The sequence below is a fragment of the Pteronotus mesoamericanus genome, unplaced genomic scaffold (genome assembly GCF_021234165.1).
Source record: "Pteronotus mesoamericanus isolate MK-2021 breed Mesoamerican mustached bat unplaced genomic scaffold, CSHL_Meso_final scaffold_36, whole genome shotgun sequence".
Taxonomy (NCBI): Eukaryota; Metazoa; Chordata; class Mammalia; order Chiroptera; family Mormoopidae; genus Pteronotus; species Pteronotus mesoamericanus.
This window is the reverse complement of record NW_026555313.1, coordinates 7428111-7442123: the sequence shown is the minus strand read 5'-3', so window position 1 is coordinate 7442123 and position 14013 is coordinate 7428111. Positions and strand designations below refer to the sequence as shown.

The window sequence follows — 14013 nt, the reverse complement described above, 5'->3', positions numbered from 1 at the left end:
ATGAAAGGGCCCACTTACTTCCCAGCAATGCTAATGCAAAAAGATCCATATTAAGACACATCATCATGAAATTTCAGAATACCTAGGTAAAGAGAAGATTTTTAAAATTTTTCAGAAGAAAAGAATAATGTCAAGAATCAGAATGAAAGACTTCTCAGTAACAATACAAGATTGTAGAAAACAATGGAACAGTACCTTCAAACTTCTTAGGGAAATTTATTTCAGCCTGAAATTCTATAGCCAGATATACTCTCAATCAAATGTGAGGATGAAATAATAAAGAGTCTAACCATTCATTTTTTTATACCCTTTCTTAGACCCTCCATTCCATCTACTATGGCTATCCACATATAATTTGGTCCAGTCAGGCCAGATATCCTACAGGTCATTTTCACTATGGTGCCTGCTTCATATGGCCTCCCTCCATTCATAGATCTTCTCCCTTCCTCTGCGCAGTCCAAATCCTACCTGTTTTTCAAGACGCACTGCAAGTCCCACCGCAAGTCCCACCAGCTTGAACACTCTATGTCACACCCATCAGCACTGATCTCTCTACCTTTTGGTAGACTTATCAAGTCTCGAGAATCTTCATTGTGCATCTGCCACTGGCCTCCATGTTGTCTGGCTTTATACGCCTGAATTTTCCACCAAGATTGGAACGGTGTCATTCACACTTGCATTTACAGTGATGCACAAAGAGCAGGTACTCAGTAACATATGATGTTTACCCTGGTTGATTAGGGTAATCCAATTACTGATTCAACTATTCATAACATGCTACCCAAGCTTTTTGGAGTTTCAATCAAAAAATTATTTTATAAACTCTCAAGAATTGACGGATAGGAAAACCTCCAGCTTTCCAAGGACACAAATTACTTGAAGGCTAACTTCATATTATATTTAATTTGTTAATTACCAATGGTTCTGTTTACTAAACAATTGCAGATCTTGATTGCAAAATCAATTCAACCTAAGAAGAAAGTTATGTCATGACACACTTCATGGCAAATGTCCTTTTTCTGTTATTAATTAAATGATGATAGAAGTCAATTCATGCCACGTTTCACTATTATCTTCCAAATTCTTTGCAAACAGAACCAGGCTTCAACTGAAGAGAGATAGAAATGAAGAGCCTTCTGCTTCTATTTGTGCTCTTTATAACATTTTCTTCTACGTTTCCTACAGACCAAAAGATGGAAGACGAAGAAAACATGCAGCTGGCTCAGGTACTGGCTCAATACATGTTATTAATGACTCTTGAAAAAAAAGTTCATTTTATTGATAGTCTTCAGACCTAAAATGACAGCAATTTCCTACAAAAGAGTCCTGAACTCTCTTGTAAGAAGGAGCTGCTTTTCATTTCTTTAGCTCTAAGGACATCAAGGAACTGTGTGAAAGGTGGAGAGTGCGCATGTGGTGGGGGAAAAGGCAGGATTTGCTATAATGTTACCATTTATGCAATGGTGACAAGTGAAGAGCTGGTGAGAGGAGGAAGGAGACAGCCCTGCAAAAAATGGAGATCTATGTAAAAGTATTTTAAGACCAGCCAGGAGGATCCTACTACAGTTTGGATCCCCTTATTCCTGTGCGTATGAAAAATACATTCATTTTTTTGTGGAGATTCCCTCTAAAAATCAGTCCAGTTAGTTTGCCACACTTGGCTAAATTAAATTTGCAAAATGAATAACCACCTATCTTTGTAGAATTTGTTTCAAGGAAACACCAAAATGAATGTAACAGTAAAAATCTGCAAGCTATGTGATCATTTAACAGGTAGAAGCAGCTCGATTTTCATTGTGGAGGTTTGCAGTTTTATGGACTGAGTGGTATGGCCAATTCTGGTGACACATAGCTCAGCCAGTTCTTGGAAATTGATAAACAAGGATGCTTCTTTTCTTTCCTCTTTGATTCCTTTTCTTCTTTTCTCCCTTGCTCCTTCCTTATCCTCATTATTTCTTTTCTTCCTTCTTCCCCATTGCCAAAAAGGATTTCAGACAATTTTGTTTTATCCTGAGATAGAAATTTGCTCTCCTGTAGTCTGTGTCCTTTTTTGTCTTTTTGGTCAGGCATATCTCAACCAGTTCTACTCTCTTGAAATAGAAGGGAGTCATCTTGTTCAAAACATGAACAGGAGTCTCATAGATGGCAAAATTCGGGAAATGCAAGCATTTTTTGGATTGGCAGTGACTGGAAAACTGGACTCCAACACTCTTGAGATCATGAAGACACCCAGGTGTGGGGTCCCTGACGTGGGTCAGTATGGCTACACTCTCCCTGGGTGGTGGAAAAACAACCTCACATACAGGTAATACTTCTGTCAACTTATTTCCCTCTAGTCCCAAAGAATATGAACATAATCCCCCAAAACAAAAATAATACTAGTTTATTTTACCACATACTTCCTATGTGCAGGACACTTCATAGATTTCATTTATCCATCCTCCCAACAAACTGTGGTGAAGCCACCATCACTATTACCATCTTAAATACAGAGAAACTGAAACCGAAGGTTATTTCCCATAGACAAGGTCACACGGTTTTTACCAGCAGCCTGGCTCTGCCAGGTATGCTCTGAAATCTCTAGCCTCTGCCACCTCAGCATAAGCTCAGGACCAGAAGCACTGCCATCTGGTTGCAGGTGCTTGAAGGCACAGGTGAAGTTGCTCAAGGGAAAATGGGAAGACATTAAAGATGTGTGTGAAGTTGTCAAATCTCAGATGGACCCCAGAGTGAAATAGGGAGATTGCCTCTCTAGACATCTTAAAGAAAAAGGGGCTGGCTGATTGGCAGGAAGAGGATGAAGGGTTACTATGAGCTGAGACAGAGTCAGTGACCTTGACCTTCACTCCAGACCCCTCCTGGCTGGCCCTAAAAAGTCTTTCTGATAGTTCTTTCTTCATATTATTGAGTCTTAGGGATTGAGATGAAACTAGGCCTCACAGGACAGGTAATGTTAATGAAAGAAAAATCTTTTTCTGAATAATTAATTCTTTATGACTCTCAATTGAGGCTCTTAATACGTGATGCATGCATAAGACTGATTTCCACAAGCCATTTGAGAAAATCTCAATTCTTTTCAGAACCTTTATAATACAGTCATATCCACAGCAAATACATACATGAGATTAATGCTTTCCCATTTAGGGTATGGTCCTAGGGAAGTCATTTAACCTCCTTGAGCCTCATTTATTATAAGTGGTATAATACTACCTGATTAATAGGAAAGATGAGAGAATTTTAAAAGTACTTTATTTAAATAGTAAAGTATTAGATAAGTGTAAGTAAAGCACCATACCAAAAATTAATGCATCGTATGATTTATTAGATAGAAATTATTTTGTTTTTGTAGTATGTGTACGTGAATGCATGTATAACCACCAACTGACATATTTCTGTTGATTTTTAAGAATCATGAACTACACTCCAGATATGGCACGAGCTGATGTGGATGAGGCTATCCAAAAAGGTTTAGAAGTATGGAGCAAAGTTACTCCACTCACATTCACCAAAATTTCCAAAGGGATTGCAGACATTATGATTGCATTTAGGACTCGAGGTAAGGTTTAAAGTAGAGAAAAAAAATAAGGCTACTTTCATCTCAAGGGCTTTCAAGAAGCTGACCTTTTCCCCCTTATGACTTGTGTCTCAGTCCATGGCCGGTGTCCTCGTTATTTTGATGGCCCTCTGGGAGTCCTCGGCCATGCTTTTCCTCCTGGTCTGGGTCTGGGTGGAGACACTCACTTCGATGAGGATGAAAATTGGACCAGAGATGGAGCAGGTGAGCCCAATATTCTTTATGAACAAAATTTTAATAGTCTAAAGAATTCCTGAAAAGAATAGCTTTGCAATTAGTTGCCTTTTACTGCCCAATTTCCTCATAATTTTCCATATTCTGAGATGACTGATGAAAATATTCAATATCTGTTCAGACAATTGCTTGTACAATTCAGAGCCTTATCCATATAACACTCTCATAAAGTTGCTAATCTTGTTATGATCAGAACATGCTTCGCTTACTCATATTTGTTCATACACCCACAATGCCTGGAATTCTCTATGTGCCTGGAAGCATGGAAGGTATTGTAGGAATCATAGGGTTGTACTATAGAAGTTCCAGTCCTTCAGAGGTTCATGATATTACATGGCATGTAAGGCCTAGACTCATATACCACCATACAAGACAGAACATGGTGTGTGTTGTACCAATGGTAGAAGTCATCTGTGGGTAAGGATTGAAAGAGGCCTCTAGGGAGGTGGTAATTTTGAGTTAGTTATTGAAGAATGGTGTGTGAGTTCATGGACCATAGAAGGTCTATTTATAAGCATGAATTTCCTCTTCTAACTCTTGCCCATCTGCTAAGGAGTTGGACCCCAATCTCTACATTTGATCCATTTCTTCAGACCAAGTGGTTGATTTTATTTCTCTTAAAGGGCCTACATGACACTGAAATAAGAGATATTTTATTATTGTACATTTTCAATAAAAAATGGAACTTTACTAAAGGATGTGCATCAAATGAAGGAGCTCAATAGACACTCAGGTTCTCCCCACTCTTTTTTTTTCTAACATTGACAACAGTCATCTTGGGTCTGGTATCTGTTGTCCAGCATCCTAGGAAAGCAGAGGCTGTGGCTTTGCTGATGGCTGATATTCAGGCCACAGTTCAGTTCTGAGCAAGTAACTGCAGATAGTTTGTATGTCAATTTCACAGTTTCTGCAAAACTGAAAGCCAGTGACTCAGTATGGGTCATGGCCACTCAATGTTAAGTCTGAACATATGATACAGTTGTTCTTCCAAGTGGTAGTGATCAAGGAGGGCAAGGAGGGTAGTGATCAAGTCCGTACTTGGCTGGACTTCAGGAACAGAAGAAGTCTGGAGTTGGTGGGTGTCATTGCCACATAGGTTAGCATCGCAGACAAGAGGAAGAAGAAAGTAGGATGTCACCATCATCCATATGACGGAGGAGTTAAATGGATCATGTTTGTTACGTATCTTTTGCTGAGACATGCCCCAATATTTCTTTGGGTTTGGCCTAAAGGCAGTGTGAATATGTTCGATTAGGAAGTTATAGGAAATATCCAGTACTTACCAAAATCAGGATGCCTCCCTTTGCTCACCCAGGATTTACTTTTATATCTAGAGGCAGAGATTAGTCAAAGATTTCACAATCCTTTCATCCCTATTAAATCTAATATTTAGTAGTAATTACTGTTACCAACACTGCTATAAGCCCTCTGCCAAGAGGGATGTATAGGGTGGATAATTAAAAAGTCCAAAGAGTTCTGAGCACCAAATTGGCAAAATTTGCTTTAGCAAGGAAGAGGATAAATAGAGCCCTCCACCATGTCCTGGTGTATAACCAAGCAATGGTACTCAAATAGGTTGTCTTCTAACTGCTTTATTACATTCCCCAAGGTATAAATTGAGATCCCAATGACACCCAATTGTGTGACTCTTAGCCCACTGACATAAAAGGGAAAATGTCTTCCCATTCTCTAATAAAAACAAACAAAAAAAACCTCAAGCAAATGTGATCTCCAATCACATTGAGATTCTTTTAATAGAAAATTTGGCAATAATATATGATATACGATTACCTCCTTTATTGGAATATGCAGGCTTTCTCTGTGGAAAGGGCAAAAGTCTTGGTGTAACTTGATTAAAAGCAATAGATCATGGTCATCTGCCAATACCACTGCTTCCCAAGGTATGTGCAAGTCATTGCATGGTGAGAGTAGAAGGGTTTGAGCTCATCTAGAGATATTCCCAAGAACCACCCAAAGCGAGCCTGTATGTGAATGCGTATGTGCCACACACATGCTCGTGTGCGCGCGCACACGCATGCGCACACACACACACACACACACACACACACTAATTAACTGAAGTAGGCCTTTGAGATGACACCAATGCACAGTGTTGTGATGTGGAAAGAGCAATAGTCTGTGGTTTGGTAGACCCTGGTTTCTTTCAGGGCTTCCAATTTACTATCTGAGGGACCCTGGGCAAATTAGCTCATTTTCTTACACTCTGTTCCTTTATCTGTAAAATAAGGCTAATAATGCCATTCTCGCAGGAAGATGACACAAGTACCTATAATAAAACACCCTACAAAGCATTTGCCCATAGTGAACATTCGAAAGGTGTTTGACATTGATGATTATGTTAGTGATTATTAGTATTGATGATAATGATTAGAGTGATTTCCAGGCACAAAAGAAAATATTCACAAAGGTGCCAATGTATAATACAAGATGTATCTAGTCACATATCCAAGAAGACAGAGATATTATCTTTTTCCTACAGTATCATATGCCCTGTGACATTTTCAGCTCATGATAGATGCTCTGCAAGTATTTGGTAAATGAAGTCATTCAACAGTCCTTTACTCCACATCCTCTCTGACCCAAGCCCTGAGAGAGAAATGGAGTTCACAATAGTATGTAAGACACAGAGCCTGACCCCCAGGGATTTACTGTCTAGGGGGCACACACTATCAAATGGCAGTTCAAATCAGTATGATCAACACTGGAATAAAGAAAACTATAGGAATGTAATAGAAGCACATCAAATAAATCCCACCCAAATACAGGGAAAGAGGTCAGAGAAGAAAGTGATGCACAATCTGAGACCTGAAGGCCAAGCAGGAACTCAGAAGGCACAGTGGAGTGAAGAGTGTCCTGGAAAGAATAATGTAACCAACTGAAGTATTAGAATTGCAGTGGAAGAGAAGGCTAAATGGTGAATAGGGTTCAGATTATAGAGGGTCTTGAAGGACAGGATAAAGTTTTGGACTTCCTTTAGATGACCTAGGTTTTAATTATTTTTTCAAAGTCATTTGTCTCATCCCTTGTCCAAAAGCACACCCAGTGATATTACCAGTGAGACAAGGGCAAAGTCAGGAGCAGAAAAGCGTGAAAAACCATGTAATAATCCTTTGCTGTTCCATGTTTGTTTTGTGCAAACATAGTGGACAAGTCTCCACCATGAAAGGCTCAGCCTTCTCCTTAGGATCCATAGGCTTAGTTGCAAGTCCAAGAACTGTCTCTAATATTTAGAACCTTAAGGACTGATGAGGGACAGAGAAATAAGAAGACAATTCCACTATGCATAGTAAGACTTCTGGTATGGGGAAGTACAGGATACTATGGTCTTTTATTATAAGAGGCACCTCTAACCATTCTTTCATTCAAATAAATACCTGGATATCCAGCAACCATTATTAAGCACCCACTATTGATAAGAAATTTAACATTCACTAGGAATAAAAGATGGTTAAGACATTGTCACTTCACTGAATGGTGCCCAGACTGGTAAAAGAAATAGACAAATGCAGTCCCTTAATGTGCTATTGCAGAATTAATAGTGCCATTGAGGCACTGAGTCTATGGAAGCCAAGAAATGTGCATTTTACTCAAATTAAACAAGAACTGGTCGGGTAAGGAAAGTCTCATGGAGGAGATGACTCCAGAGGGACTGCCTGAGGCATAAGTAGGATAACTAGTGAAAAGGGGGTGGAAGAGGTAACATTCTAGGCAGAAGGGATGGAGATATTAGGACATAAAGATTAGAAACAACATGACATATAAGAAATGCAGATGACTGAGTATGTCTAGCTCATTGAAGATGAAAATAAAATATGAGCTTGGAAAAAAATGCAGGAACTTGATCACAAAAGGCCATCATAAGATATTTGGACTTTATCCTACAGCCAATGGAGCACCTCTGAAGAATGTAAGTAGAAGAAACATCACATATAGCATAGCCTAGCAACAACCAAAGCTGACAACTTGTATTTTTTTTAATACTATCCATTTCTGAGACACTTGTTTATACCATTTGCTTACTCTGGGTTATATTTCTCCATGGTGTGACTAATACCATTGACTAGTGTTGAAATATTTTTATATAAATGATGATGCATAGGTTACAATAATTATCTGCTGTGTGGCAAGCCTTTTCTTCTTTCCCTTTAGTTAATTTGTAATCTCAGACGTAACTGTTTTCCTGTTGAGTGACTCATGTACTCCTGTTCTCCCTGTTCTTGTTAAGGATTCAGCCTGTTTCTTGTGGCTGCTCATGAATTTGGCCATTCCCTGGGGCTCTCTCACTCCAATGATCAAACAGCTTTGATGTTCCCAAATTACGTCTCCCTGGATCCTAGCAAATTCTCACTTTCTCAAGATGATATCAATGGAATCCAATCTATCTATGGTGAGCAGCATCATAAATCTGAATATATGTGAACTAAATACGAAAGTTTCCAGATGGAAGTTGAGAAAATCACTTCTTCAAATATTATTATGAAGAAAATATTCACTTGGGTAGGATCCTTCTGTAGGCATTTCCACAAGCCTTTCTAATTCACTGTGGTATTTCTTTTCTCATCAAAGGAGATCTACCAAAAGCACCTGCTAAACCAAAGGAATCCCCTGTACCCCATGCCTGTGACCCTGATTTGACTTTCGATGCTATCACCACTTTCCGCAGAGAAGTTATGTTCTTTAAAGGCAGGTAAACCTATTCCCTTTTACCTTTCATTTTATGACTTCCCATACTGTTTGAAAGGTTTGCTATGTGTATATATCTCTTACTTATTTGATAAATTGACTTTTAAATGTCTTGAAGCAAATTTTTAAATTTCCACTGAAAGTCAACTTTCAGTTACTTTTTAGCTAAAATAATACACCAATTCCAGTGGCATGTTGGAGCTGACTTACACCATTTCAGGATCCAATTGTTAAATTTTCAAAAGTTTTGTAAACCAGTTCACATCAATTTGGTAGCTTGAAAGTGGCCGTGGTTAGAGTATTTATACCCTGAAAATCATAAAATGATCAAAATTAGATCTTTTTCCTACCTGGAGAACCTGATGTTAAACACCTATCAGTAGACCATTTCTTAATGTTGCATCATTAAAGTGTTAACTGTAGTAGGCAATCTTTCACTATGTATAATTTATTGGACTTAAATTGCAGCATGTTGTATCTGTTTTATATACCTTGACCATATTTTTAGGACAAAGTATCAGGATATACTCCTTCTAACAAAGACATAGAGACAAAAGGAAAGAATATTTGAAATCAGACTCCTTCCACCCATGACTATATAGCACTGTAATAACATGCTCTTACCAGCAGAGGTGAGAGACCGCATGCCAGGGTAGGGTTGCCAGCATGGGAAGGGGAATAGAATATAAGGACTTTTCAAGTCTCCTTCATAGACTCAGAACTTTCCAGAAGGGAAAATCTGTGGAAATATTTTGCCACATTCATAATAACAGTTCTTCATTCTAGCAAATATCGGCACCAAAGGGTTCTTAGAATGGTCGCTGTTGGCATAGAATGTTGCGTATTTCTGCTTTGGCAAAAATCTGGCCATTGTGTACTCCAAGTTGGGTAGGAGATGAATTAAGCTCCCCAAAACTATTTAGTACTATGTATGAGATTTCCATGGATAGTTTGCTACTCTAAGTACCTGAGAGAATGGACACAAAGACATGTCCCAACCCTGGTAGTCCAAAGGGTAGAACTGAACAACTTAATTCACAACCACCTGAATTTACTGAGGGAAATCGTATTAACGCTCTAAATTATTTGAAGAAAATAAACCACTAGATAAAAGACAAGCCTCAGTTTACAATGTTTTCATTGGCATTGATATGTATATAGTCAATTTATATATACACACACACACTCACACACACACATATATATAGGCTGTCCAGAAAAAGTCAAACCATTGTTAATATAATGAGAACAGATTGCCCAACATTATTGTAACGTGGCAGCCAATGAGAGTGGACTGGAATTTGTACTGATCAATGACAACTTCACTGAACTAGTCAGCGGGGGCAGTAGACACAGTTGAGTGAGCATGCGTACTGTACAGCTGTCACATTCAAAATCACTGAGCAAGTAGAGCAACAAATCTGCCTCAAATTTTGTGTTAAGCTTGAACATTCCTCCACGGAAACTACTGGATGATTCAGAAGGCTGCAGCTATGGGAAACTGGTGATTGGCATCTTCATCACAACAACGCACCTGCTCATGCATCATGTCTCTTGCAGAGATTTTTTGGTGAAACATCACATCACCCAGGTGACTCAGCCCTCTACAGCCCAGATTTGGTGCTCTGTGATTTCTGGCTTTTCCCAAAATTAAAATCATCTTTGAAAGGGAAGAGATTTCAGACCATTGATAAGATTCAGGAAAATACGACAGGGCAGCTGATGACAAATGGAGAGCTGTGTGAGGTTTTAAGGTGCCTACTTTGAAGGGGACTGAGGTGTCATTGTCCTATGTATAATGTTTCTTGCATCTTGTATCTTCTTCAGTAAATGTCTCTATTTTTCATAGTCCATGGCTGGATGCTTTCTGGGCAGACCTCATCTTCATTCTGTATTTATAACATGTTTTTTTGTTTAACACAGGCACGTATGGAGGATCTATTGCGATATCAGTGATGTTGAATTTGAATTAATCTCATCATTCTGGCCATCTCTGCCAGCTGATATTCAAGCTGCATATGAGAACACTAAAGATAAGATTCTGGTTTTTAAAGGTAATTTTTCCCATTGTGGTCGCCCCTCCCCCTATAAATGTCTGAACTTAGATTTCAGTCATAAAGAATAACTGTCCAGGGATTCTTTGTTGCTGTGAAGATAAACACTATTGCAATTGCATGGGAGCTTTAAAAATACTTGCATAAATGGGTATGACAGAAATTAAAATAGTCTTTATTTTGCCAAGTAAAATTAATCCATGTCTTTTCTATATTCCCTTTTTACTAGGGTTGCCAAATTTGGCAAAGGATGCTTTTAATTTCAGATAAATACCAAATCATTTTAGTATAAGTATGTATTGCAATATTTTTTAATATACTTATATTCCAAAGTTTGTCATTGTCTATTTAAAATTCAAATTTAATGAGTATCTTTAATTTAATCTAGCAACCTGATTATTTACAAGTATTTCATCAGATAATTGCCATTGAGAACACCTGAGTGCTGAAATTTAGAAGAATATGTCCAAACACACTGACTGTTTTGTCAGAGTTAGAAAAGCAACCTACACAGTGAAACCAATTGACATGGGTATGCACTCTATTAACTATAGGTACAGTATTTGTGTAATATTAATGAAACAAGCAGATAAAGAAGGTGGTTATAATAAAGGGAGACATAAGATTACTAAATCTCTAAACATTGAACCTGAAAGGAACTAAGCATCATAAGATAATCGCTCTCCCTCTTCCTAGATGACAATTTTTGGATGATCAGAGGATATGCTGTTTTACCAGATTATCCCAAATCTATCTATACGCTTGGCTTTCCAAGGTATGTGAAGAAAATTGATGCAGCTGTCTGTGACCACAATGCAAGAAAAACCTACTTCTTTGTGGGCATTTGGTGTTGGAGGTAAGGTTACAGACAATTGATCCCTTTGTTTTATTCTGTAGAAAAATATTCATATAGCATCACTTTAGCACAGGCCAAAACAAAACCAACCTACAGTTTTCTCAAGGTGACTTATGTTGAAAGCAATTTCAGGTGGATGACATTCATCAAACAAATGTTTTGATGAGTCCAAAGATCTTCCTCCCACTTAAAAACTAAAGATAGTATAAAATAATAAAGCTGGTGATGTCAACCAACTTGTCAGTGACACAAAAATATTGAATCAAAATCTATGTAAGCTACAAGCTGAGATCTTATTTTAACATTTCCTCAAAATAACATCACTCTGACAAATGATGTGGCTTCTCCCCACCCCCCATTAATTCTTGATTTCAGGACACTGTAAATGATTCAACCAAACATAATCTTTGCGACATTTTTTTATTGTTGATCCAATTAGTGCTTTGTCATGGGACCTCTTTTCTCTACATACCTGCTTGACTTCAAGTTGGGCAGTAGAGGGATTAAGCTCCCCAAAACAAAGACCCCCTCAAATTTTTCATATCCATGTGTCCAGGTATGACGAAGTGACCCAAACCATGGACAAAGGGTACCCTCAAAGAGTGATAAAATACTTCCCAGGAATTGGTCTCCGAGTCGATGCTGCTTTTCAGCATAAAGGTAAGCATCAAGGCCTAAACTCTTAGGATACTTGGAAGACTTTATTGACAGTAAAAGCACAAAAACCTAAAGGTTGTCATTTGAATGTAATTTTACTATTCTTCAGTACCTATAATAATAAACTTTAACCCTGTGAGTGTCATCACACACTGAATCAGTAAGTCCTGAATGATATTTTCTGTTATACCATTTCAAATCTATGTGAAAGGTACCAAAATTAGTTTTACTTATCATTGATCCAATACATCCTCTGAAAAGTTAAAAGCATCAAAAAATGACATAAAATGAACAGTGATTCTCGAACTATAAGGTATATAGTTTGATATATACATTTGTGTGTGTGTGTGTGTGTGTGTGTGTGTGTGTGTGTGTGAGAGAGAGAGAGAAACTACAATTCTTCAGAGTTTCTGAGGCCGTGGTACTGTGGCTGATATCCAGGAATTTACCATCTTAAAAGAATGTCAGGCAATTTAATGTACTAGTCCAGCTACTATTATCTTTAAAGACAATGGCCTAGACCATGGAGTAAACAGAAGTCTAAAAATGTTTTTCAGTGACACGATCTTTTATTCCCATGATGTCCAACATAGAACCACAACACCTAAAATAGATGAAGTAAAATAGCCCTAAGGGAATGAGGATATAAGACCCAAGTCCAAAACCACAGAGGCCTGCTTCTTCCCCAAGACATTCTTTTGACACATAGTTTGAAAACCCTTGGCATAAACCACAGTCTGGCTAGAAAGGTAGTAAGCCTTTTGAAATTCATGTTTCATACCTTAGCTTCTTCCTCAAGGAAATAAAAATAATAATGTTTCTTATGTGATAAGGATAAAGTAAAATGTATGCAATTATGCAAGTTTCTTTTCTCTGTATAATGTTTAATTACTTTATTCTACATTCATAAAATTAAAAAGTATGAAACCATTATATAGTTTCACAAGATAACTAATCATAATTCTCTCTTTCTAGGATTCTTCTATTTCTTCCGTAGATCAAAGCAATTTGAGTATGATCCTAAGGCAAAGAATATTACCCGAGTGATGAAAACCAATATTTGGTTTCGATGTAAAGAACCATTAAACTCATCATCTGATTTTAATACCAGTGAGGAAAAAGTACATTCAGGAAGAGTGAAGATATTTTATTGTAAGAATTTGAACTTGATTTTTTTCAGTATTGTTCATGTGCTAAAAGAAATATACAGTTATTAATAAATTCATAGACCTAAAATAAACCTCAGGAGGTCTTTTAATCTGAACTCTGCTTCCAACTAGATTAAAATTATTTTTAATATCAGGTTGCCAGTCTCAGTTCTAAATATCTAATGGATAAAGATTTAATAGCCATTTTGAGGTGCCTGATTCTTTTTACAGGAAGTTACTATATATAAACAAAATTTTCACTGTACTTTAAGCCTATTTTATACTTTGTGGACTTGGAGAAATAAGCCATGTGTCTTACAGTAACTAAACACTGAAGACATTTATTAAACCAGTCTTTAGCATATGCCCAATTTCTACTCCTTAATTCACCAATCAAACAAATTATTCCACCTCCCAAAGCCAGGAGTGAGAGCCTAGAGAGAGGCAGGAAGTGTTACACTAGAGGTGACCCCCCCCCAAAAAATTAAGGAACTAGTAGGAGTAAGATGGCAGTGTTCCGTCCAACCCCCAAGCATAGAGCAATACATTTAACCATTCCTTAGAGTTGGAAATCAAATATTTGAACACTTTTCTAATATACAGTACAAGAAACGTAGAGATTTCCTCCCTGTGTTTGAGATCTATGGCTCACCTAAACATAAACCTATAGGCAAAATTTCCTGCCCTCTTTATTACGCCATGTATTTGTTGAGTTTCTAAATTCTTGTGGTTAGGTTTTACTTTTATACCATCCAAGCTAAATGCTTAGCAAAGTTCTTCATAAAT

The 14013-nt window shown here is 37.6% G+C and overlaps 1 protein-coding gene across 1 annotated transcript; it reads left to right on the top strand.

The window, feature by feature from the left end:
- The first annotated feature begins 1117 nt into the window (after positions 1-1117).
- Positions 1118-13296, top strand: MMP27 (matrix metallopeptidase 27). The gene is made up of 10 exons (XM_054592635.1): positions 1118-1226; positions 2067-2305; positions 3408-3556; positions 3650-3778; positions 8055-8216; positions 8396-8516; positions 10436-10566; positions 11263-11422; positions 11979-12082; positions 13055-13296. Exons 1-10 carry the CDS (start codon positions 1125-1127, stop codon positions 13294-13296), a joined length of 1539 nt encoding a protein of 512 aa, XP_054448610.1. The 5' UTR covers positions 1118-1124.
- The last annotated feature ends 717 nt before the right edge of the window (positions 13297-14013 follow it).

What these genes read in the sequence shown, in the direction of transcription:
- MMP27 (XM_054592635.1), top strand. Translation starts at nt 1,125, where the DNA reads ATGAAGAGCCTTCTGCTTCTATTTGTGCTCTTTATAACATTTTCTTCT. An exon ending in AAAACATGCAGCTGGCTCAG is followed by an intron (nt 1,227 to 2,066) that starts GTACTGGCTCAA and finishes CTTTTTGGTCAG; the next exon opens with GCATATCTCAACCAGTTCTA. An exon ending in GATTGCATTTAGGACTCGAG is followed by an intron (nt 3,557 to 3,649) that starts GTAAGGTTTAAA and finishes CTTGTGTCTCAG; the next exon opens with TCCATGGCCGGTGTCCTCGT.